Source organism: Podarcis muralis, chromosome 7, assembly GCF_964188315.1.
Source record: "Podarcis muralis chromosome 7, rPodMur119.hap1.1, whole genome shotgun sequence".
Lineage (NCBI taxonomy): Eukaryota > Metazoa > Chordata > Lepidosauria > Squamata > Lacertidae > Podarcis > Podarcis muralis.
The window spans coordinates 23813209-23838596 of record NC_135661.1 but is presented as its reverse complement, the minus strand read 5'-3'; the positions used below and the strand labels follow the sequence as shown (position 1 = coordinate 23838596).

Sequence of the window (25388 nt, the reverse complement as noted above, 5' to 3'; positions counted from 1 at the left end):
AGATGCTGGCTGAGGGAGAAATAAATTAATGGGATTTCTTGCTTTGTCACCTCAAAATCGGGATTAGTTTACTGTAATTAGATGGATGAGAACTACATTTCCCATCGTGCAAAGAGGCGGGTTTGCCGTCCAGAGGCTAGAGTGCGGAATGAATTTGGGAAGAGAACTACATTTCCCAGGCTGCATCAGCAAAGCGAGCTCTGCTCCGATTGGTTGCCTGCAAAGAGCGGTCTGAGACTTTCTCTATCTAACAGCCTTCTTTATAGCAGAGCCGAACACAAGCAAAGCGATGGCGGCTGGTTCCAGGCTTCCCCAGCTGAAGCAATGTCTCATCAGGCAGAATGGCCAACAGGAGCAGCACGGGGTGGCGGCCTCCTGCCTCCGGGAGCTGCGAAGCAAAGGTAAGCCGCCCCCCCCCCTCTTTTTACAGAGGCAGAGATTCCACAGGTGAAGTTTCCCCATATCAGTTTCCCTGGGTATTGAAAGCTGCACCGGTTGAATTTCGGTCTGGGATGCATCTTTAAAAGAGGATCTTAGCCAGGGCGGTGGGGAGGTGGAAGCCCGGGAGAACAGCAGTAACTTTAACAGCAAAAAGTCAAAATAGTTTTGTGGTACCAGAAAGACTAATGAATTTATTGTGGAATACGTTTTCCTGGATCAGTGTCTGCTTCATCAGATGCATAAACTATTATCCAAAGTTGACAAGAATGTCTTCTCTCTCTCTCTCTCTCTCTCTCTCTCTCTCTCACACACACACACACACACACACACACACACATCACAGTTGTACTTACCTGCAGGATTACAGTTCATAAATCTAATGGACTATCCTCCACAACATCATAAATCATACATAATCATAAATTTGCTGGCCTGTCAATTGCTGTCAGTTTGGCCACCCCTCTGGTTTTATTTTTTCCAACCAGGTTTCAATAAAACGTATTTTTTTTAATTATGTAATACAATGGTACCTCAGGTTAAGTACTTAATTCATTCCGGAGGTCCGTTCTTAACCTGAAACTGTTCTTAACCTGAAGCACTATTTCTGGGTTAGCGGAGTCTGTAACGTGAAGTGTATGTAACCCGAGGTACCACTGTAATAGTAAAACAGTATACCAGATATGAATTAGAATCCTAAATCCTGATATTTCCTTTCTTCTGACTTGCAAATACTGTAAAATGAGATAGCAGTTTTAAATATATAACTCCAAACTGAACTGAAGAGGAGCAGATACCACTACGATTGTCCATAACTGGGGTCTCAGTATAGAATCATGGTGCCCTCAGATAGCCCAGCTGATAGCTTCCAAAGTTCCCTGGGCCTCAAATTTTAGAGGGTTAGTTTTGCCTTTTCTTTGTGGTTGTTTGGGGGCGGGGGTACCTGTTACTTGTGGGGGTGTTGTTTCCTTCTTTTTCTATGTTTCATCTGTTTTTGGTAGGAGGTTTTGCCTGTAGAAGGGAGGTTATGAGCATTAATAATTTTTCTTCTGTGAAATGGGTATTTTTTTGTGATGCCCACAAATGTACCCCCAGGCCCAAAGAGAGGCGTTGGGGGGCTCTGGTCTCCCAGTGCAGTCTCATTTGGAATACTGTGGGCCATTCCATCCATCCCTTCTGAAAAAATTAATAGTGTCAAGGAAATAGTGTTAAAGGTGCAGAAAAGCAGGGCCAGCCCACTCATGAGACAAAGTGAGGCAACCGCCTCAGGCGGCAGGATCCAGAGGGGAATACATTGCCTCACAGTGTCCGTGACAGCAGCATGCAGTGCATTGTGCATTCCCCTCTGGATCCTGCTACTTGAGGAGGGCAGATCTGTTGCCTCTTTGGCACACACAGCCCAGCTCAAAATGTTGCCTCTACAGTAGCCTCTTGGAGGTGCTGCTGGTCTCCTCCTCCTCCCTTTGTTCCTAATCTAGAACTTTATTTCTCCCTTGTTCACCATGTAGATCTTCACTCACCCCTTCTTCCTTGGCTGGAGAGGCATCATTTTGTGGTTTGCCTCAGGTGTCAACAAGTCTTGGGCTGGCTATGGGGGGAAAGTCAACCAAAATGAGGCTGGAGCACTTTCCCTATGAAGAGGGTCTAAAGATTTTGGGGTGTGTGTTAATGTACTGATTGATTTTCAAGAATGCAATATATATAAAGAAACAAGAATTAAACTGTAGGGATTGGGCCCAGTCAGATGACGCAGGCAACTCATCTGGTCACTTGGGACATGTTAAAGAAGGAGGACGCAAACTGGATAGATGGGCTAATTATTCCTTGCAGTGTCAGAGAGGAGCACAAGTCTTGTGACCTGGTGCTGTGCAGAGACAGGTGTGCCTAATCCCACTGAAATGTGAAGCACGCCTAACTGCATAGAATCAAGGCACTGGAATCTTGTTGCAAGGGGTTCCACAGTGCAGCGTTTGGACTGTGCAGCGAAGCCACTTGAAGAAACAAAATCGATTGGGGAGGGCAGAATGTAATAAAGCCTGGGTGTTCGGAAAGATGAGCTTATGATAAGAAAAGGCAGTGGACCATCAAAAGGAAGTAAAAAAAGGAAGGTGACCTAGTTGGGTGTCTTATGATTAAGGGGTGTGGACAAAACTCTTGTTAAAGCTCAATTGCATTAAAGAATTCTAATCTCCATTGGTGAGGAGTGAAGCTGTTGCTGAACCTGTGTTACTTGTGGCTCCCAGGCATTTAGAATTGCCCTCGAGCCTTCTAAAACAGAATTGTGCACTGCAAATTACACACAGCTGACCTGCAAGCTTTTGTGGTGAAAGCTCTCATTCCTGCGTAGCCCTGGGCAAGGAAGGCCACAGAAGTTACTTGACCTCACCCCCTATGTTTTCCCCCCATCTGCATTAGTCACTTGTGCCATGTCATCTCAATTAGTGGCTCCCAATCCGTGGATCGCTTAACGATTTCTCTGCCTGTTATAGCAATTGCAATGGCACTGTGCTAGATGCCATATGATTTTTAATTGTATTTTTATTACTGCTTTTACTTCTGATACTGTTTATTGTATTACAATAAAAGCAGCAATAAAAATACAATTTAAAACCAATTTGATGTGGCCATTTCCTGTCTTCAAATGCAGATCCACAGGCACACAAACCACCTGAATGAAGCTCATAGACTACCGCTGGTCCACCGTTTTGGAACCCCTGGTCTAAATGGAAACAGACTCTCAGTTTACAAAGGTTTCCCTTCGTTCACCTGGATTCACTGGTTGTTCGCCCTTGGAGTGTAGCTATTTACAAAGAACCTTTTAGCGTTGTACAATTTGGCAAGAGGATACCTGCAATACTTTTCATAATAAATTTGATGTGAGATAAATAATTGTATTTTCCTATTCCTGGTTTTATTGTTAATGCCAGAGGGGAGAGAAAAGGGCAAACACGTGTTTGTATAAATAAAGATAAATACACTTTCCACAGAAACTGTTGTATGCCATTGGGGCCAAGACTTTCTGCACTGTTGTGGTGACTCTTTAGGAACATGGGAATGTCTGCACTGACCTGCAGCAGCTCCCTAGGGTTGCCAGGTGACATCCCAAGCCTTACCTGGAGACGCCAGGGATTGAACCAGGGACCTTCTGCATGCAATAATAATAATAATAATTATACCACCAAGCTATATGGACTCTTCCCCTTTCCACAGCCTGTGACCTCCTAGCAATTGACAAGGCCTCAGAGCCCATCACGCTGGTGTTGGCTGAGGATGGCACCATTGTGGATGACGAGGACTATTTTTTGTGTCTGCCACCGAACACCAAGTTTGTGGCACTGGCAAAGGGCGAGAAGTGGTCCACCAGCAGCATAGGTAAGTGGAAGAGTTGAAGCTCTGTAGGATATGGATCCAGCGTGTAGGGGCAAATGAGGCCCTGGGCAAGAAGCACCTTTGTTGCTGCTGCCAGCACTACCACCACCCCCTTTAGGGTCTTCAACTTTTTAGAACAGGTAACGACCAATTTGCATGCGCCCAATTGACATACGACCACAATTGCGCACATCGCCGCACCCCAGAAGTGGCTGGAAAAGGTGTCGTGGGTGGAGGCGGAGTGGGTTTATGCATGGGGGTCTGGAGCACAACTCCCACACAAAGCAGTTGTTGCCTTACCTTATTGTTGCACTTGCAGAGCATCACATGCTTTTGGTGCACATTTTACACCTGCCATATAAGGCATTAATTTGCCTAGAGCAGGGATAGCCAACATGGTACCTTCCCAATGTTGCTGGACCACAGCTCCCATCATCCCTGACCCATTGCCAAGCTGGCTAAGGCGGATGGGACTTGTAATCCAGCAACATCTGGAGGGGCACCAGTTTCCCTCTCCTGTTCCATGCTCTTAGCACTAGAGCTCTTGAACATCCAATGAAGCTGAGCGCTGGAAGATTCAGGACAGATAAAAGAAAGTACTTCTCCATGCAGCACAGTTAACCTATGGGACTCATTTCCACAGGAGGCAGTGATGATCATCAACTTGGATGGCATTAAAAAAGGATTGGACAAATTCACAGAGGGCAAAGTTGCTACTAGGCACGATGCTTATGCTGTGCCCTCTGCAGTTGGAGGCAGAAATATTTCTGAATACCAGTTGCAGGAAGCCACAGGAGGGGAGTGTTCTTGTGCTCGAGTCCTGCTTGTGGGTTTCCCACAGGCATCTGGTTGGCCAGGGATGATGCTGGACTAGGTAGGCCACTGGCCTAACTTAGCACAGCTCTTCTTATGCTCTTATGTTCTTTTAACCCTGATTAACTTTGGCTTAGGGGATTCAGGTGGTGCTGTGGGTTAAACCACAGAGCCTAGGACTTGCCAATCAGAAGGTCGGTGGTTCGAATCCCCGCAACGGAGTGAGCTCCTGTTGCTCGGTCCCTGCTCCTGCCAGCCTAGCAGTTCAAAAGCACGTCAAAGTGCAAGTAGATAAATAGGTACCGCTCCAGCGGGAAGGTAAACAGTGTTTCCGTGCGCTGCTCTGGTTTGCCAGAAGCGGCTTAGTCATGCTGACCACATGACCCGGAAGCTGTATGCCAGCTCCCTCAGCCAATAAAACAAGATGAGCGCCGCAACCCCAGAGTCGGCCACGACTGGACCTACTCGTCAGGGGTCCCTTTACCTTTAACTTTGGCTTAGCTCAGTGTGGCAGTAAAAAGGACCAGGGAGAACAGTGGCTGCAAGTTCCTCTCCAGAAGTCCCCACATTTGCACAGCATCACTATAGCTTGGCCTACACTGTCATGCGAACAAGCTGATTACTTTGTGAATTTTGGCATAAACCTGCTCAATAAGCTTTACCTTTACGCTTATAACTGTGGCTCTTTTTCAGATGGGGGCACAGCTTGGCTCAAGGAAGACGTCACAGACGTTGACAGAGTGGACGGTGGTGGTGGTGGTGGTGGTGGTGGAGAGAAGTGGAGGCAACTGGCCAGACAACTGAAGGACGACCTCTCCACCATCATCTTGATGTCGGAGGAAGACCTCCAGGTAAAGGAAGGGCCATGTGCCTTTGGCAACAGGGTGGGGGGAGTGAGGATCCCTCACCTTTGCTGTAAGAGGATGGACCTTGTCTTATTCTAGGTGCTCATCGATGTGCCATGCTCTGACCTGGCCCAAGAGCTTTCTGAGAACCAGCCTAAGATCCAGACTCTGCAAGACACCCTTCAGCAGGTGCTGGACAGGCGGGAAGAGGAACGGCAATCCCGGCAGCTTCTGGAACTCTACCTGCAAGCGTTGAAAAACGAGGACCACATTGTACCCAAAGCAGAAGGTAAGGAGGCTGTTGGCTGAGGCTCGTTTCTCAACAAACCATGCCAGAGTGAAGAAAGAGGGGCAATATGATGGTCCCTTTACCTTTATGAATTATTCTAATCATCATTACCTAGAGCCAAGATCAGAGGAAACTGCCATGGACGAAACAGACGTGGTTGACGCTGGGAGCAGCAACAGCAGCAGCAGCAGAGGTGCTGGTAACGGGGTTCCACTCAGCAGCCATGTTCGGACCACACTTAAAGAGAAGTCTGCCCCAGAACTTGGCCTAGCAAGTCAGGACTTAGAGGTGAGTCCACACAGAGTTCTTTCCCTTTGTTGTGCCTGGATTCCAAATTGAATAAAATCTCCATGGTAAGAGAATGGGCGGGATAAAGCATTTGGAACTAATGCAGTCAATATTTATTCTAAAAGAAGGTGGGGTCGGTTGAACAACACACAGCCAGAATTGGGTTAACATCACTCTCTCCCTCTAGTCCATTTGTCTTCCAAGGTTCCAAATTCTACCTTCTCTGAGGCCCTAAGCTATTTGGAGCTGAATCTGCCACTCTTCCCGTTTTTGTTTTAACTGGATTTTCCAGTCAGCACCACATAAAGATGTTTGTCTTCTCTTCGGCTCTTAAAAAGTTTTTAAGTTTAAAGCTTTTAGGCATTGATCTCCTTGTTGATTTGAAACAAAAACAACTTGTAGTTCCCAGTGTTGTTTTTGTTTGATGTGTTTATATTGTATTTTTTGATACCACTCCTTTCCTGCAATCTTACCATGAAGGATAGTATAGAAAGTCTTAAAAATTAAATTACAAATAGAACCAACACAAACAACTTCCTTGCACCAGTTCAAACCATCTATCAATCTAGGCTGCTGATGTCTAGCAAGGTCCTCTCTCATTACTGGTTCTGGGAACCTCTTTGAGAGTAGAAATGTCCAAGGATTAAACCTTATGCATGTAAATCATGTCCCCTGCCAGCAAGCCATGTGGCATCAAGAGAGAGCCAATCATGAATCTGACATATCTTACACAGCTTGGTCCCAAGTGATAGATTCTTCTTTCCTTTCTGTTGCAGCTGGTTTACAAGGCAAACCCAGAAGCTCTTGCTCTGACCCTGAACTGGGACAAGCTGAAGACAGAGGCCTTACAGCAAGCCTGTGGGGAGGAACTTTCAAGGCGCCTACAGCAGGTTCACGCCCTAAACTCCTTGAGGAGCATGTCCAAGGGCAAGAAAAAGTTGCCATGGGGGGACTGGTTGAGTTCCAAACGCAAGAAATAAGGAGGCCTTGGGAGTCCAGGTTTGGACGTATCGATGAATTTTCTGTGCCTCTACAAACTGAACAACACCATGTGAGCACAGAAATTCTAACCAGGACATTGTTCACTGAACTGTGCATCATTCTGCGTGGAGAAAGTCTTTGCATTTCTACAAAGCACTGCAGTATACCAACTGCCAAATTAGGGGGGGGCGAGATTATTTCGTGCACATGCTATGAGGGCCTGCTGGAATCCTTAAAAGATTGTGATATATATTTCCAGCGAGGAAAAACTAAAAAAACCTATCTCCTTTATGCTTACAGGTGGTGCTGTTAAGTTGCCACCATGATTAATTTCTGGCTTTGGCACTGGCCCAACGCCCTAGAGTTTATGGGTCCTGTTTTTTGTGTGCCTGATCACCTTTTTCCTTACCTTCCTGCTTTTCGATGCTTCCTTCCTGCTAGAACATCACACTCCATTACAAATATGTACAAAACGTGCATTTTAGTGGCACGTTGCATGCTGTAGTAGAATGCAGCCAAACGTCTTGTATTCCAAAGCCACGCTTGCAAAGTGGCCCCCAACTGGTAGCTCTCCTTCTCTTGCCTCAGTGCCTGTGCCGTTTCTATGAGACTCCGTCTGTTTATGAGGATGACATTAAGAAAACAATAATCGGACTTTCTGGGGCATTCCAGCTGAGACTATAACCTGCATAAAGTATCATGGGATAGTCACCACTCCTATTAGCAATAAATTCGACCAGTTAGCGGTTTGTTTTTCTAAAAACAAAAACCCTATGTAACCCTACATTTGCCTAGTATTAAAACTTTTGTATTATTGTATATGTTTCTGCCTGCTGTCTGTGCTACTGGTTTTTTAAACTTAAGTATGTATGTCTTTGCATACAAATCCCAACTGCTTAGTATATGGGTCAGCCCCCTACAAAGAAGCAACAGATAAGATAACTGCTATACAGTTCTCATGTATGTTTTTCCCCCTCTAACACAGCAGAACAGTTTTCTCAAAAACAGTGCATGACATACATTCCTGAAATGGCCTTGGGGTTTTAATGATGAAATACAATCACGCAGATGGGAAGCTGACTTGTACAAATCAGACCGTTAGCCCAGTCTTGTTTATTTCTGAGTGGCAACAGCTCCCCAGGCTCTCAGCCCTTTAAGAGCCACCTGTCATGGATGCTTTAGCTAAAAATCCTGCATTGGACTTCTTCCAACTCCATAATTGTATAATTCTATGAACTCCCATCAGCCCTGACCATTGGTCATGCTGGATTTGGAGTCCAGCAACATATGGAAGAGTCCAGATTTTCCCCAGCCATGATTTAAAAGGACCCCCAAGTGCAGATTTTCTTCAGCTTTGCCACAACAAGAGAATCTGATCAGTGGGGAGGTGGTGGAGGAAGGGCAGTTAGTACCAGTGTCTGTCCAATTCACATACAAAAGAAAAAATTGTCCAGGTCAAGTTTACAAACTGAGCCAGAGGCACTACATGAAATGTTGCTAAGGAAAGAGGCACATGTAATCACATGTCCACGCTCTCTCTGGATAGAATACATCACAAAGGTTTACGTATGCACACAGCAAAGTTTTATTTCAGAATCTAAAGGCTTATTTGTACTAGGAGACAAGCTTAGCACTAGCAAACAGCAGAGGAAAGACAAGTTGGGACAACACTCTTTAGTGTGCTGGTGAGAATCTGTGAGGAACAGCTGAAGCTTTCCACCAATATGTTTGTGTGTGTTGTTCATTCCTTCTCTCCCACAAAGACCGGCACGTCAATTCAAGGTTATGCAGCTTGGCAGAAAACACTTCACTATACCAGTGACTAGCCTGGTTGCTGGTGTGTGTGTGTGTGTGTTTAAATTTCCTAAATTTCTTTAACAAAAACATTTCATGATCTGGTTTCCATGCTCCAATTTTAAATGAACAAAAAGTTCCGAGAAACCAAGGCTGTGCTCTTAAACACACTTGTGAGAAGTGGAGATCCACAGGGCTTCTTTTGAAGTAAATGCATTTAACTCTCAGTTCTAACCATCTGTTGTTGGGGTATGTTGTACATGTAAGAGTACAATGCAGTCATCTGCATTTTTAATGGATTCAAAGAAATATAGGCAGAACTACATTTATACTGTGATTCGGTGGAAGCCCAGAAAAACAACACAGGACTGAGGTTTCTAAGAATCTCAACTTAGAGGATAAGTGGGATAAAAAATGTAATTAACAGAACAATTCTTGGGGTTTTTGGTTTTTTTTAATGGTACGTGTCCCTCTTACTCTCCAGTGCTATAGGCTGCCCAAACACATCCACAACACAATTATAACAGCAAGGAGCACACATCTTTCTTTTGACATGGTGCACTAGCACTCCTAGTAATTGGTTGGAAATGTGTAGAAGTTATTTACAGGCAAATATACATGGAGTGTGCTTTATTTCACAGTCTGAATGAGATGGGGAACATCAGTTAAATGCCCTACAAACACATCTGTACACGAGTTGGGAGTTATGAGCATACTGATTTGGTTCTCTATGCACACATCTAATATCAACAAAAGGGAAAGGAGAAATTTTAAATTACATAGCAGCACTTGCTGCTCAAGGAGAGAAGTCACCGATCATAGCCATCTCAAGTCCACTGGTGGTAGGGCAACATCCCAAGAAGTAATTTTCGCTAGCAGGAAGAGAAAGTCTTCCAGAAGAAGTTCTTACAGGGTGCCTTTTCCCGGGCTGGGGGCTGAGGATGAGGGGTTCTGTCTTCCCGAGAGCTGAGCCCAGCCTTTTCCTGCCTTGATAGTGGTGCCTCATTCGTACGAGATACCCAGTCGGCGAGGCCAGAAAGGAAAGCAAGCAGCTCACTTCTTTTTATGTCTGTCTGTGCCTGCGAATACTTGCAAATGAAGCAGAGGTGTATTAGGCATTATTGCAGAAATGCAGAACGGCAGGAATAGCTGGGAGAAGCACAAATTGAATGGTTTTACAAACACACACAGAGCATCAACTGCTTTGGGCAAGATTAAACACAGTTGAAATGAATTCAGTTTAAAATGCAAAATATGTTTCAGGTCTGCAGAGCCTTTGGCCCTCCAGATGTTGCTGAACTACAGCTCCCATCAGTCCTAACAAGCATGGCCATGGGTGATGGGAGTTGTATTTCAACAACTGGAGGGACAAAGGCTCTCCACACTAGATTAACTCCGTAAGAACAAGGGAAGCTGCATTCTATTAGGACAGGCCACTGGATCCATCTAGCTCTGTGGAATTTCCTCTGGCCTCCAAGGTCTCATGTAGAGATCTTTCCTAGACCTGCTGGAGACTGGACCACACAAAGACCTAGCGCACACAAAGCATGCTCTCTGCCACTGATCCTCCTTGTCCCATTTTCATGTGGGCTCTTTACCTACCTAGTGGGTTGAGTGTTGTATTTTGTGAGTCAGGATATGCCATGGCAAGGGGGCAGTTGAAGAGGGAAGGTATCCTTCACTCTAAAGATGTTTCAAAATGTGTTACTGTACTGTTTTCATTGGGGCGAGGATTTCATTTATTGCACTGTTGTATTTTCTGAGTTTCATTGTTAGTTATAGATACACATTGCCTTTGTTATTCTGTAAACTGCTTAGAAACAGTCATAAGTAGTAAGCAGTATATAAATATATTAAATAAAGAAACTAGGCATTTGTCTTCTTCAAGAAGAGCAGAAATGACAGAGATGAGTGATGATCTCCTATACTGATTTATATCCAGTTGACTGGATGTCTTCTTTTTCTGCCTCACAACTGAAAGAAGGGGAGAACTCCTTTTACGTCTTAATTTTCCAAGTCTTCAGTGAAATTGCAAACAAAACAACATTTCTAAAAGGAATTTTTTGTGTGCTTCCTTTTAAGGATAATTCCACTCTGGTCTTCTACTTCATTCATAAAGCTCTCATTAAAAATAACGACAAAGGCGATCAGCTAATAAACTATCAGGCTGCCACGTTGTAGCTCATCCAATAATTTGGATGAAAAATATCTTTTTAATGATCAATTTTATGAACTGTTTCTTGGATCTTTTTCAAGAGAGTGTATAGTAAATCAAGCACTCAAGAGTTGAAAACTCTTAAAACTGCTTCTTTAATGACCATTTTGAAAACCCCATAGCAGCATTCAATTATATTGATAAATGGTCGGGCTTCAGATTTTCTTTTCTGTATTATTTAAAGCCTAGACATATACAATGGAGATCTGAGGGAGAGTTCATCAATAATACCTCAGCCAGCTCTGCTCTGCTCTCAATGGGCTTTGTTCTTTCCCATCAGTAAGCACAGTTTAAATTTTACACGTCTGCATTCTTTGAGTTTTTAGCAATTCTCATACATGGCTTTTATTCAAGCAAGTCCTACTCAGAGTAGACCCACTGAAATTAATGAACCCAAGTTAGTGGGTCTGCTCTTGGTAGGACTAGCATTGGATACAACTTTATGTTTCCACAACACTGTCAGTAATCTTGTTAAAACCAAATGTTTGGAAGCTCTATTTTTATTTTGTTAAAAAGTATTGGAAACAGAGTTCTGTATAGAGGTTTCATTGTACAATGTCCCAAATCGCAACCCCAAAGACACATTTATAGTGCACAGTAAAAAGGTAAACAGGTTCCTGCAATCAGAGGGGTTTACTCAAGTCCTTCCTTGGAGATTTTAAAGCAGAGGTTGGATTGCCATCTGTCATGGAGACTTTAGTTGAGATTCCTGCATTGCAGAGGGTTGAGCTGGATGACCCTCAGGGTCCCTTCCAACTCTACAATTCCATTCTGTATGGCTTAGTGCCACTGCATTTCCTGCAAATTGCAGCTGAGAACTGTAGTTCTGTAAGAGAACTGCAGTCCCATACACCACTTTCTCTGAAGACCTACTGAGTTCAGTTGGGCTTCCTTCCAAGTAAATGGGTGGCTTTGAACCATACAGTGATTTGGGATAATACAAACTCAGGCTATCTACTGATAAATTAATTTAAATGGTACCTAAATTCTCCAATCAATTTATATTCCCTCTCTGTGCTGCTTTGCAGTGTCTGTTTTGGACTGTATATTCCTTGGGAGCAAAGATCTACTGTATTTTTCCATGTATAAGACTAGGTTTTTTAAACAAAAAATTAGGTTTAAAATTGAGGCTTGTCTTATACACAGGTAGTGCTGAGGCTTAATTTGGAGTCCCCAAAAATAGGGCATCTTATACACGGAAAAATACAGTATTTCATTCTGCAACATACCATGTTCTTTAAACTGTGTGCCAGCTATGTACAACTTCAGAGTAAACAGACACGGGTTGTACTTTTAATAAAACCAAAGCTAAGAGGAAAGGCCAGTTCAAATACTGTACTCTTTTCCCAAGTCACAGAACAGAACAGAAAAAAATAAAACAAAACCACCCAATACCCCCCTCCCAAAGCCATGCCAAAAATTAAAATCTGTCTCCCTTTCCTGCCAATTAACAAACTGCAATGCCTTCTTACATGGGAGCAAGCCTCACTGAACTCAATAGGACCTGCTTCTGAGTAGCCATTTACAGGATTGCTGTGTCAAGCTTTCATTGATTATTCTATGATTAAAGCTTGCTCACGTAATGGATGGAAGGCAAAGTAATTCCTGGCTGTGTTTTATATCAGTTGACTCCTAATTCTCAGCTTACCTTGCTGTCTTTCCACGCAAGTCCTTCTGGAACAGGAAGTGTAGCGGGTGCGGGACAGGAGTAGATCACCACCAGCAGAAACAGGCAGCGCATGAGGTGCGCAAGGAGTGCCATCTGGTTCAGTTCTGCCAGGAGCTACTTGCTTGCAAGTTATATTGTGTACCTTTCCCCCCCTTTTTAGGGGAGGGGGCGCACACTTAAATGTTTTTTATTCAAAGAACCCCCTCCTCCTCGCAACCACCACTACCCCTTCCCCCTCCCATCTCCTTCCAAACACAAGCAATGACGCACGAACCAGGGAGCAATTAAGTCCCAAAATTGTGCGTCTTGTTTGATTTTAACCCTTAATTAGAGCCTCTTGGTGCCAATCCCATTAGAGTACATTTACTGTTAATTTAAGCCACATATGCATTTTTCACTTGCTAAAAAAAACAACAACAACCCAACCAAACCTCATTTCCTTGCCATTATTCCCATAATGATTAGGCCACTTTGAGCACAAAAATAGGGTGATTTAGCAACAAATGACTCACGATGGTGCGTTTAGTGGAGGGAGAAATGTCTTCTGAGAATAATTGAGAAATCTGCTGCAACAGCCTCAGGATATACTTGGAAAGAACAGAAACTTCACTTCTATGAATACATCTCCAACACCCAAACTAAGTTTGGGAGTGATGCTTAAAATCTCCAGACTGCATAACAGGATCCCAAGGAGCAATTCAATGGCATTAAGGGGTAATTCAATTGGAGGCTGTTCAGCTTATAGGGGCTGCCTATTCTCCTTCCCTCCAGGTAACTTTAAAAGCTGCCTTGTCAGAGGTGTGAGCCTTTTAGCACAAGCTGAAGGGTCTTGTACTCAGTCAGGGTCTTTGCCTTGGGCCCATGCCCCTGTGAGGAGACCATTCCTCCAAAGACTGTGGAAAGGAATTATCTTAAATATCCCACATGGAAAAAGACAATCTGGATCTTCTATGGAATCTGTTGCCCCATCCCTCCAAAAAATTAGATTTGATCAAATTTCTTAAGAGTGAAAAGAAAGCAGAGTCTAAAAGCTATGGGAGCTATTGCTGCTTGGGAGTCAGTGAGAGAGACAAAGTTGGTTGGAGCTGAAAACAGGAAAAAGATTTCACTTATGAACTGACACTTAAGAGCGTGTGCCTGCCTGCCATCAAGAATGTGGGGATCTGATTAGAGAAATGGGAATGGGTTGTTTATAATAGCCGGCTATGGACTTTTGCTGATTCTTATTATCAATCCTGTCACGAACTGGTATCCGTATATTTGTTAAACAATGAAAGTATATAGCCAGAAGGATGTCAAACCTTATTCTGTTCATGTATGCTCTGCAAAGAGCCACCCTTGCTTTGGAGAAGTTTGAGGGGTGTTCCAGCATAAAGGTTTTCACTCACGCAGGAGGTCTAACCTCTGGCAGACCTCCAGATTCAAAGGCAACATGTCAATCAATACCAATTGCAGGGGGATGGGGTGGCAGCTGGAGAGGGCTACTGCCCTCCTGCATGAGGGTTTCCTGGAGACATCTGGTAGACCACCATCAGAAGCAGGATGCTGGACTGGGTGGACCTTTGGTGTGATGCAATACGATTCTTAATGTGTCCCAAAATTTGGAAGTAAAAAAAAATCTCTTGCAGGGGTGCTGCCGAGCAAAGGAAAGGGAGCAATTCTTCTGCAAATGCTTAGCCACTCTGAAGACAGGGACTGATGAAAAAGGCAGTTATTCACATCTAATTACATTTAATACGTTATGACCTATGGCCTTTATACAATGCATTATGTGTTTAAGTATAGTGAAATAGAAAAGACTTATCAATGTTTTCCATTTGCTTAAAATCTCTCTTTCCCAAATGTTCAACACATCTATTTTTCATGTCTGCTGTAAGAAATGGAACTGGCATACCAACTGCATTGTGCTTGCTTACTTACTAATGAAAACCACAAGAGTTCTACCCAAGGGCAAGCAGCAACTGAAGATCCTAAGGCAGTCCCAGGATCTCATTACTCCGTGTTGAAAATGATGTAGTCTTGATAAGAGAAAATTATGCCATGTTGGAATCATCACTTTCAGCCACCACATGTTCCTCCTGTTCATCAGAGGCTCTTCTCCCTTTCCGAGAGCCCGATTTCTTTTTCCTTTTCTCTTTTTCTTCCAGGCTATTCAAAGCAATTTCTTCACTCTTCTCAGTGACATATTTCAGCTAGAAAGAAATAGTTTTTATTACTCACCTATGGGGCAAAGTATCAATTAGTGAGAGCATTCCTCACCACAGGTTGGTGAAAGAGCACATGCTTTTCATGCAGAAGGCTGCATGTTCAGTCCCCAATAACTCCAGCAGAGGAGTCAGGTAGCAAATAGGAGACTTCTGTCCAAGACTCTGGAGTGCTGTTGCCACAAGTCAGAGTAGACAATATTAAGTTAGATCCAGAGTAGGAAACCTTTTTCTGGATCTTTTGCTTATACAGGACTGTTCTCCCCTCTCTCACACACACCAATTAGAACAACACTAATAGCAACCAAGTATAAACAAGGGGCTATTAACTAGCACAGCTGTGATCTAAGAGTGTAGAGGGGCACAACTGTCTTGCTCTTCCTGATAAGACGTTATATGCCCAATTAAGCCGTATTGCAGCTGTTAGTTCAAGGACACACAAATCAGCTGCACCCTTTGCACCCCCTCAGCCTTTTCTTTGTAGCTGCATATTGCGCAGAGGGGTGGAAAGGCTTGCCTAGATTACCTTAAGGCTAGCAAAAACACACAGCATTTGAAACTGAAATCCTACTTTCTCTTTCTCCTTCCCTTTTTACAAAGGAACAGATAAATATCTCAGAGAACACCTAGATCCAAAACACAGCCCTTCTCATGCATAAACAAACCCAGCCATGGAACATACACACAGAGACAGCTACCCCAGATAACAGCAGCTTTGTATCTCCTTTTGACAATGTGCAGCAACATAAAAGCTTTGAGATTGCCCTTACAAGTGGGGGGAAACTTGCAACATGAGTGTGTCACATCCCACATTTTGTGTTGCTAGATGTCACTACAGGGATGGGAACCTCTGGTCCATGAACCAATCTTGGCCTGCCATGGGTTCCAATTTGACCCATCAGGCAATTTTTCAAAACCACAGCCACAAGTCAATCAGCTTACATTATTCCAATGGATGGATGACATCAGCCGATAGGCGGGGTTAAATTTTGTGTCGGCTACACCCACCAATACTCCTCAGGGAAATGGTGTGTATGACCAAAGCAGTAGGATATAACGCTCCACTGATGAGTGGGGGTTAAATCATTCTCAGTTTCCCCACCTACCAGGAAAAGCAGGGCTATTTTTGACAACAGCCATTAATCTCTGCTAACATTTAGTATCAGTCCAAGGATCCAGGAAAATTTCAGTCACCCAGGACACTCTGTTGCTAACCAGGAAGTCACCACTCTTCAAACAGAAGAGCTGCAAAAGGGAAACTTTTGCAGAACTAAAAGGTATCACAAAGTTTTGTTACACATATCAGGGCTTCAATCAAGATCAAGGTTCTCTCTCCCTCTACAGCTGCAAAATTAATGCAGTAAAAACTAGTAGGAATGAGGTATCAACAATCACTGCTGCGGTAGACGGTCATTATATATTTGAGCTTTGTGTAGAAATGTCACACACTTCACCCTTGCATTTTATGGCTGTTTTGAACCACTTACAACGACTGCTGCTCCTTAGTCCAGCATGTGTCACTACACTTCAGAGAAGCATGACAAAGGGGGGGAAAGAGGAAAAAAGCAGAAGACAGACATTCAAGGGTGACATTTGGGATGGAACAATAACTGAGGAAAGCAGTTTCTCCATCGGCAACAAATGTTAATTTGTCTGAAGGCATCCTTAGGAACAAACTGCAAGACTTCTGAACAACGTGCCAAGAAAACAAGAGGTTCATCTCACCAAGGACTTGCTCCTTCTAGCTAAAAGTTTTACATCCTCAAGGTTGATTGTACTTCGTTTTGCATGCCTGTGTAAAGTGGGAACAAAAAACAAACATAAAATCACTAAAACACAAGCAGTTTGCTGGAGCTTAAAAATGTTATTTGTGAAAGGGCTTATTTGACTGTGAAACTATGGGAAGGACAACCAAGGCAACGTTAACATTACTTGTTACGTCTCACTGGTAAATGAAGCAGCAACCTTAGGGTCATTTTTTTTAGCACACCTTTAGCGACTATGCTACATCCTTGGCTTGAATTAGCAATCTTATTCTGATGTCCCTCCTTGACCAATCACTCTCCTGTTCTACTCACTGACTTTTGCTGACCCTACAGATAAACTCTCAACCACAAGTGTAGCTCTTGATTCTCAATACCGTCATCTCTCTGGGGCTGGCTCAGATATTTTTGCCACCCTAAGATGGAGGTCATCCTGTTATCACAGAGCATTCAGTCACACTATTGGTTCCAATAGGGAACTGGCCATTTTCAAATCACCACAAGAACCAATATTTATGTGTCACTTCAAGAAATTACAAATGCTCTTTGGACTGAGCTTGCCTAGGAAGCTGCCGAGTCCACCTGTATGGCTCAGGCTGCATTGATCTGCCCCTGCCACTGCTTTGTCTTCCTGCTTAACTAGCTGCTGCTATAATGCTGGTTCTTTCACCAGCTTTTTCCATAGTCACTGGGTAACAAAGCAGCCAGGTCATACTGTGCCACACTAGTAACTTCACTGCGTTCCTCGCTTGGCCTGGCAGGAATCCTGATTTTATATCATCCCCATCTTCCCTTTTAGCAAGTCACAGGGTGGTATCCTTCCTAGCCTGTTATACAACTTCACACTACAGGAAGAGGGTAAACCACATTCTACAAAGCAACATTAGTGCTACAGATCATCATTGCATGTAGAAAACAAGTACATCAGGGAGAAGGTAGCACATCTAGACTGAGTTTTCTACATGCAGGGGATGTGCTTAAGAGGATTCTGTGTGCTGCCGCAGCTGTGTAATAAAACCCTGCCATCTCCCTCTCTTGTTCCACAGGAGGGACTGGGTTATAGGCAGACATATGGCTGGAACATAAATATCTGAATCTACACACTGGCAATTTAAACTGGAAATGGCATTGCGGGGGAAACCCCTGTGATTCTCTCTTTAGTTGACAAGAAGTTGGATTGAAGCACCTTTTATTCCATTTTGATTCTATGATGAAAAACAGGAAGGCTTCACTGCGACAGCATCTTATCTGTGCTTTTCAAAGCTTCTTGGGGCTCTCAGACAAAACTGTTTGGGGGTGGGCAGAGGAGGGGTTGCTTCAGCAAACTGTGTATATAAAATCTAATAAAACAAAACTGGCTGAAGGTACCCCAAGTGCTTTACAAGCCATTCAAGTGCTACTTGATTTACACAATCACACACCGAGTCATTAAGCAAACACATCATTATCTGCAACAACTACCAAAAAATTCATTGACGTTCCAGTGATCCAGCAGGACAGACACACAAGCAGGTGGCTACAAGAGCTGGAAGCTGCAAATCTGGATGAGTAAAAAGGCCCAGAAAAATACACTGGGTTAGATGGTCTCCAAAGAGAACTAACAAATAATATTCTAGCAGCAGGACAGGTGTGAAGAAGGGCAAGGCCTAGGAGAGCAACAGCAGGTACGTCAAAGGCTAAAGTGTGGGTGGAGACATACAAGGGCCTTGAAAGTGTTGCTGACAAGTCTGAACAAGGCTAGAAAGTTAAGATAGCGCAGCAACACCTCCCAAACCCAGCCATAAAATGATGACTTCAATGAAGTCCACAGCACTCTCTGCCAAAGGGATTAGTGACCTGATGCTATCTGCTGGCTCCAAGGCAGTGTACCAAGACTAAGTAGGTCCCTTAGCTCACTCTATTCCAAAGGCTCAGTGCAAAATTAACAGCATTAATTTAATACAGCTATTGAAGTATTCGTTAATACACTAAAATATAGTAAAATTTGCTCTGCTCCTGTTTTCTGCCTGCTTTGGTCAAACAAAAGCAAGAGGTTTGGATAGTTGCATGTCAAATTCATGCTTAGGATATTATTTAATGTCATCCATTCAGTGCTATTTTTCTAGAAAAAGAGGTGAAGGAACTCACCATAAAATCCTCCCTCATTCCCTTAGAATGGAAATGGCGCCTACCTAAAAAGTACCGGAAACGAGTTCCGCAAGTTCCAGCTGGGGAAAAAGAGCCCCATATCCATCCATGTAATCTTAGGGAGCAGTAAAAGGAAGTCTGTCAGCTCAGGAATAAGCACATTAAAAAGGAAAGAGGACCCAGATAATATTTTAAAGATGTCTGAATGTGATGATTTTGAACCTTTCCCACTACAGTCATACCTCGGGTTGGATGCGCTTCGGGTTGAGCGCATTCGAGTTGCGCTCTGTAGCAACCTGGAAGTAATGGAGCGTGTTACTTCCGGGTTTCGGTGCATGCGCACTCAAAATTACGTCACGCGCAGAAGCAGCGAAAAGCGACGCATGCATGCACAGACGTGCCATCACTAGTTACGTTTGCTTCTAGATGTGAACAGGGCTCCGGAACAGATCCCGTTCGTATCCAGAGGTACCAGTGTATCTGTTTCTGTGACCCTCTGTTCTGGCCATGCTTCCTAACTGCAAGGATACAAGCCCAGAACACTGATAGAGCAAGCAGCCTCTTCAAAGAAGTAAGCAATTCCACCAGCCACTTACTTACGAGTATCAAACAAGTTTTCAGCTTCCGGAAGTCAAACCTTTCTATAAAAGAACATAATGGCAATCACTTTAGATTACCAACAGCTCTAATTTGACAGACTGGAGGGGTGGGTTCTATCACATGGGAAGACACCTCACACAACAGACTCTTCTGAAAAGCTTAAAACAAACCACCTACTCACCGGCTCGTGAAGGGGCTCAATTTGCAGCCAACAAAAGGAGACCATCCAACTGCTGTGTGCTGTGTTAGGCATAACACCTGCATGCAATTACTTTAGGCAGAACACAATCCACCCACAAGGCTGCTCTTAGGAGGCAAGACTCAACACAAAGGCTTCATTATCCTCTAGGCAATTTACTATTTGTCTGTGTTGTGAAGATACATTTTTGTGCTTTGTACTGACTTCCAGAGCGATTCCAAGACTAAAATGGGGAGGGGGGAAATTAAAAGCCTGCCAAAGAATTGAGGGTACGTGAGAATTATTCACATTGAGGGAACATATGGACAGTTTTTAAGCTAAGTACTCAACCATGCTTCATAAGTGAGTGGGGAAGAGAAAGAAACCTTACAGGCTAGAATCAATAACCTGCATTCAGACTACAAAATAAATAAAACAGAGCCCCAACAGAGCACAACTGCTGAATCAACGCTGCATAGTAAAGTGAACATTAGCTGGTTTCTGGGAAAAGTAGGTACAGAAAGGGAGGAAAGGTTTAGGGGTACTTCCAGATGGGGGTTTAATTTGCAAACGGGACATTCAGATATTGAAAACAGGTCATTGGCAACAAGTTTGCTTGATTTCTAAACTCTTGGATAGCTCAGTTAGTATAGCATAAACTAAATCTCAGGTTGTGGGCTCCAGCCACATGTTGGACAAAAAGATTCCTGCATTTCAGGAGGTTGGACTAGATGACCCTTGTGGTCCCTTCCAACTCTACAATTCTATGATAAATGCAAATTAAATGGGATGGGGTAGAATACAGGTTGATATTTTAACGCTGACGACTTTGTGTGTACTCTGAAAAACTCGCATGGATAAGCAGCACAACACATAGCTGTGTGGAGGTACTCTCTTATCTTTTCTAGATTTCTCACCAGATTAATAAGCACAATGTCTAGTTTTAAGTAGCACATATTTCCGCAATACTTACCTAGCAAACATTTCAAGGTCTTTTGCAAAGATTTCTGAAAAACAAAGGGGAGGGGGAATCTCAAACATTTTTTCCCTTTTTAGTGTTGGAAGGCAAATGTTAAGTTTTGGCTTGGCTCCTAAAGCTGTTCAGAGACTGCTAGAATCTCAGTCTGGTGATAGGAGTCCTGATTCGTTCTCTCCTGTTCTGATTTCTGAGCTATCACCCATCATTGTAAATACTTTTTCAAACTTTCCTTCACCCTCAAGAGGAATAGAAAACTTTTTTTTTTTTTAGTGATTCATCGTGCCTAAGATACCCTAGCTCACTTAAGCAACAGAACACACGCAGCCCGAGAAACAAAGAAAATGATTTTTAAAGCAACAGTTAATTTGGCTTTGTACAGCAGTATTGACATTTGCACTGTTGTTCAACAGATTTCTCAGAACTCATCTTGTGTACTCCCTCTAGTGCCAGAAAATTAAAAAAAAAGAAACCATTAAGTCATTTCTATACATATCTAATTTCAGTTCTATTTTTTAAAAAAACAACAACACACAAATACTGATTGCTCCTACAGACAAATATAGATATCTGTAAAGTATCAAAATTACAATCTCAATAATAAAGTTACAAAATAATAACAAGGTGGAGGGAAGACACAGGGCAAGAAATAAGAATTGGATAAATGTTGGTACATAATGAAATGTGAAAATGTGAATTTACGAATATAATGGTATATGTATCAATATGTAAAGATTTCATATATGTATTGCAACATTAATAATAAATAAACTAATGAAACTATGGGGGAGAAAGATATCTGTAAAATATATGCCGTACCACACTGCCTGAAGGTGATCTCAGAAATAGCTGCTATGGTTTGTTTACTGAACTGAATTTCTTTGTCTTGTGAAACTTCTTCACAAAGGCCAGCGACCGTATAATGGCATGCAGCCTTCAATCTCTGGTGAAAAACAAAACAGAAAACTTGGTACTCACACACTGACCCACCTAGACATTACACGAGGCCTGCACAACAAACAGGCATTACACACTGTGGCCTGACACCTGTTTGAGAAACCTCATTTTTTGCAGTCACAAAAAGCAGGCAGCAAAGGATACTTTAAATGGAACTATATTTGGTGGGAGGGTCGCATAAACTGTGCACGTCTGAACAACACACTTGCTTTGAGATAATAAAGACTATTTCACTGGAATCATGACTGAAAGGGCATCATAAAATAATTGATTGTAAAAGATATTGTCGTTTTGCACCCCCTTGCACCCACTCCCCGAGAAAACCCCCAGATCTCCCAAATACTATCCTACCAGGGGAACAGTTTATCCTATGAATTTGTTTTCTTAAAATTACGAGCGGTGGTGGGAGGGAATCCACTTAACATAACCAGAACAGCTTTAGACATCGCAAATGCAAAACGAAAAATGACAGGACTCTAGCGTTCTCGCTCACACGCACTTTAAACAATGGAACAGCACTCTACACGTGCCCCGGGGCACCCTCTCTCTTCCCTGAGGCTGGAGAAGCTACGCGCTGCAACGTGCGCAGAGCCCCGCTGCCTCCCTCACCCTGGCAAGGCAACGGCGCTCTGCACACGCTCTGGAACACACGGTGCGCTTCCATTGCTAGGGAGAGGGAGGTAGCGCGGAGGGGGCCGAACCCCGCAGCACCCCGCACCCCATACCTGGGTGTCTGAGAGGCGCCCAACGGCCCCCGCCGTCTCCATGGCAGCCCCTTTCTGAAGATGGCCAAGAGCGAAGATGGCGCTCGAATTTCCCGCTCAGCCCCGCCTCCTCGGGCCCTCGGGGCGGTAATGGCGGCGGAGGCTCTGAGGTAAAAAAACAAGAGCTGGGGCAGGGGGCGGGTCATCGTCGGGCGGTAGGGAGGGACCTGTCATGGCGGGAGAAAGGGGCGGGCAGGGCGGTTGTGAGGAAGGGCCACATGGCTGTTGGGCGCGGGACTCGGTGCGCTTTTCTGCCCCAAAGCGCTGGGATAGGATGGGGGCTGGGCTGTGGGTCACATATTTTATTTAGCGAAATTTTATGACGACGGGCCTACCCAGCTGTTTGCAATGTTCTTGAGTAGCCAGCCACCTTAATTTAATTTACTTAACGAACTGCTTAACTGTAGTAAAACCTCTAAGCGGTTTGTCCTTGTTCTGCTTTTAGCGGGGGTGGGTTTTAAATGCTTTTATATTGCTGTGTATATCGGCCTGATATTCTGTGAAGGGGTAACTTTTTATGAGTGAAAATAAATAATGGTACTTTTACATTTGAAAATAAACAAAATGGATGTTCATTTATCCATTCCATGTATATCCCTCCCTTCCTCCCAAAGAAAGCCAGGGAGGCAACCCCATCCTTGGCGTTGCATTCACTCAGCCAATCAAAACCAAAATAGATAAACTCTTAGTAAAATAACTCAAGGCTTTTATGGAGAAGTAGGCAGAATATAATTTATTGAGGGCTAGATAAAACAGCACTGCTCCAGAATTAAAATTGGATGTCTGGGTAGATTTGTGGTGATTGCAGGTGCGGTCATGGGGTGTGTTTTTAGCCCCTTCCCATTTTGCATAAAGGTTAACAAAAGTTTTCAGTACAAAGGAAGAAATTAAAACCACCCTACGAAACACACAGAATCCATTTAAACTGCATCATTATCCATGAACTCTCAACCCTACAATTTCTATTCTTTCAAAAACTATAATAGCAATAGATGTATCTACTCGAGTCTTTGCTTAATGGCCTTATACTCTTTTTTAAAGACTTTGCAAGACATTGTGCAAATGGGTCTCTGAAAGTCTCCCAATTACGAGTTTTAAAATCCATATCTGATCCTCACCGAAGCATGATCACATGCAGAATTTGCTAAATTTGTTCAAGCTATTCCTTCAACCTGCCCCCCACCAACCAATTTCAGCTCTCACTACTATCTGAGTAATATATATAACTAATATATTTATTTGTGAAATATGTATTTCATTAGTATTCTTACAAGGTCATGTGGCGTTCCAATCAATGAAACAACATAGATTGGCATGTTTGATCCAGATAGCAACTTCATCCTTGTCTCAAAAGTGAATTGGTTGCAAAGAATTTTTTTAAACTAGACTGAATCCCAGGTATTTCTATGAAATACCTCAGAAAGCCACTAGATGCCACTAATGATCTGTAGTTAAAAAAAATCAAATATCAATTTTTACAATCTATATTCCTACCTCTTCCAAGAGTTTGTCGTTTTCCAATACCTGCAGCAGTCCTCTCGTCATTATAATCTGCCATATCACACTGATGAAATAATAAGCATTCTTGTTTGGAAATCAGATCACCACTTATGTTTGGGAAATCGTAGCACAAGAGTAGCTAAGACTCAGGGCTATCACCAGACTTCGGAGGCAGGGCATGGTATTTTGTTATTTCATTGAGCTATAGTCCAGGTATGACTGTACCACCACCACCACCACCAATATTGCCCCAACCAGGGGGGAGGGGAAATGATGGTAACAACAACAATAGGGAGGGCAGAGAAGGGGGTGTTCACCAGCCCATAGATCCAGGGTGGTTTCTGGTTGCTTCATTTGACTGTGGTTGTTGCAGGGCTATCACTCTTTGGGGTGAGGATTTAGCTGCGGTTGCTTTGTAGTCTTGCGCGGTATTTTTGGCGGATCTGTTCTGTGAGTGATATTTGGTTGTACTGGTTTGCACTTTTGATTCGTTTTGTGATTTCTTCTTCCCCTTTACTCTCGTCCATTGATTCGCTGTTGTTTCGTCATGGTCATTGTCTGATGGGTCTAGCAAATTGTAATTCTGGTGGAACCACCTCCTTCCTTAAGAGGACATCTAGTGAGGTCCTTTATTGCATCCTTGAAGCCTCCAACTACCAAGTTTTTTTCTGCGGCAACACCAGTAGCCAACAGTATGGTGAGGGATGTGGCTGAGTCAGTGCTGCATACCAGGATGGAGACTGGGAGGAGCAGTGGATATGGTGCAAATGCCCCTCTCTCACTGTCCTTTTATGCAGTTGGGGGGAGGGACAGGTGAGCAGTACAACCCCAACACCATCTGCTAGTAGGTGGTACTCCAGCTGCAGAGTTTTCCCTCATTCTGTATACCTGCTGCCCACTCAGCCATGATGCACACTGGGTGACCACGGACCTGTCACTGCCTCTCAGTCTAACCTACTTCACAGGGTTGCTGTGGGGATTAAATGAAGAGGAGGAACCACATGCACCTCCTTGAGCACCTTGGAGGAAAAGGTGGGATGCAATAAACCAACAAAATACTCTTACAAGCTTTTAGCGTCAGCTACAATTGGTTTTCTTATCCCAGGCATATGACCTTAATTTAGTGCGTCTTAACACTTTTAGATTTTGGAATTTTACTTGGGGTGATTTCATTGCGGCTCTGCTGTGAGTATGGAAAATCCAGGGGTGCTGCACAGCACAAGGGCTTCTGTATTTGTGGACAAAACAGGATCTTGTACATTTATTTAATTACCATCCTTAAAAAAATGGAGACATAGGAATTTATTCAAGATGTGATTATAAGGCTTAATTTGATGCAGACATAGATTATGCAACATTCAAAGCAGATCTGTTTGTTAGAGCTGCTAATAATCTTAATCTTAGACTAAGATGGTTGCTGTTGTGTTCAGGTCCTACTTGCAGGTTCCCTACAGGCGTCTGGTTGGCCACTGAGAGAATAGGATGCTATACTTTTGGTCTGATCCAGCAGGGCAACTGCTTAAGTTCTTGTTTCTTGTTTTGGAGGCTTGAGATTTTGGTCCTATTATTATTAATTATTATTATTATTATTATTATTATTATTATTATTATTACTCCT

At 43.4% G+C, this 25388-nt stretch overlaps 3 protein-coding genes across 4 annotated transcripts; 1 reads left to right on the top strand and 2 right to left on the bottom strand.

Annotated features, from left to right (window-relative positions):
* The first annotated feature begins 223 nt into the window (after positions 1-223).
* On the top strand, positions 224-7839 carry DFFA (DNA fragmentation factor subunit alpha). The gene is made up of 6 exons (XM_028740704.2): positions 224-401; positions 3649-3810; positions 5314-5471; positions 5565-5754; positions 5870-6042; positions 6819-7839. Exons 1-6 carry the CDS (start codon positions 290-292, stop codon positions 7020-7022), a joined length of 999 nt encoding a protein of 332 aa, XP_028596537.2. The 5' UTR covers positions 224-289; the 3' UTR covers positions 7023-7839.
* Positions 7840-8584: 745 nt separating this feature from the next.
* On the bottom strand, positions 8585-13996 carry CORT (cortistatin). Its single transcript, XM_028740706.2, has 2 exons — positions 12681-13996; positions 8585-9905 (listed from the first exon to the last, which is right to left on the bottom strand). Exons 1-2 carry the CDS (start codon positions 12792-12794, stop codon positions 9690-9692), a joined length of 330 nt encoding a protein of 109 aa, XP_028596539.2. The 5' UTR covers positions 12795-13996; the 3' UTR covers positions 8585-9689.
* A 416-nt stretch (positions 13997-14412) lies between these two features.
* CENPS (centromere protein S) lies at positions 14413-22391 on the bottom strand. 2 transcript variants are annotated; one of them, XM_077931391.1, is made up of 6 exons: positions 22232-22391; positions 21369-21492; positions 20547-20580; positions 19038-19091; positions 16631-16697; positions 14413-14893 (listed from the first exon to the last, which is right to left on the bottom strand). In XM_077931391.1, the coding sequence occupies exons 1-6, from the start codon at positions 22271-22273 to the stop codon at positions 14735-14737; spliced, it is 480 nt and encodes a 159-aa protein (XP_077787517.1). In that variant the 5' UTR covers positions 22274-22391; the 3' UTR covers positions 14413-14734. The 2 variants fall into 2 exon arrangements, with proteins under 2 accessions (XP_077787517.1, XP_028596538.2); XM_028740705.2 differs by lacking the exon at positions 19038-19091.
* Between the last annotated feature and the right edge of the window lie 2997 nt (positions 22392-25388).

Bases quoted from the DNA above. Each gene is read 5' to 3' on its own strand.
- CORT (XM_028740706.2), bottom strand. From the start codon at position 12,794: ATGGCACTCCTTGCGCACCTCATGCGCTGCCTGTTTCTGCTGGTGGTG. The intron at 9,906-12,680 runs GTAAGCTGAGAA...TTCATTTGCAAG, and splicing joins TTGCGTGGAAAGACAGCAAG to TATTCGCAGGCACAGACAGA.
- CENPS (XM_077931391.1), bottom strand. From the start codon at position 22,273: ATGGAGACGGCGGGGGCCGTTGGGCGCCTCTCAGACACCCAG. The intron at 20,581-21,368 runs GTACGGCATATA...TTTGTTTTTCAG, and splicing joins GATCACCTTCAGGCAGTGTG to AAATCTTTGCAAAAGACCTT. The intron at 19,092-20,546 runs GTAAGTATTGCG...CATTACTTCCAG, and splicing joins GACCTTGAAATGTTTGCTAG to GTTGCTACAGAGCGCAACTC.
- DFFA (XM_028740704.2), top strand. From the start codon at position 290: ATGGCGGCTGGTTCCAGGCTTCCCCAGCTGAAGCAATGTCTCATCAGG. The intron at 402-3,648 runs GTAAGCCGCCCC...CCCTTTCCACAG, and splicing joins CCGGGAGCTGCGAAGCAAAG to CCTGTGACCTCCTAGCAATT. The intron at 3,811-5,313 runs GTAAGTGGAAGA...GCTCTTTTTCAG, and splicing joins GTGGTCCACCAGCAGCATAG to ATGGGGGCACAGCTTGGCTC.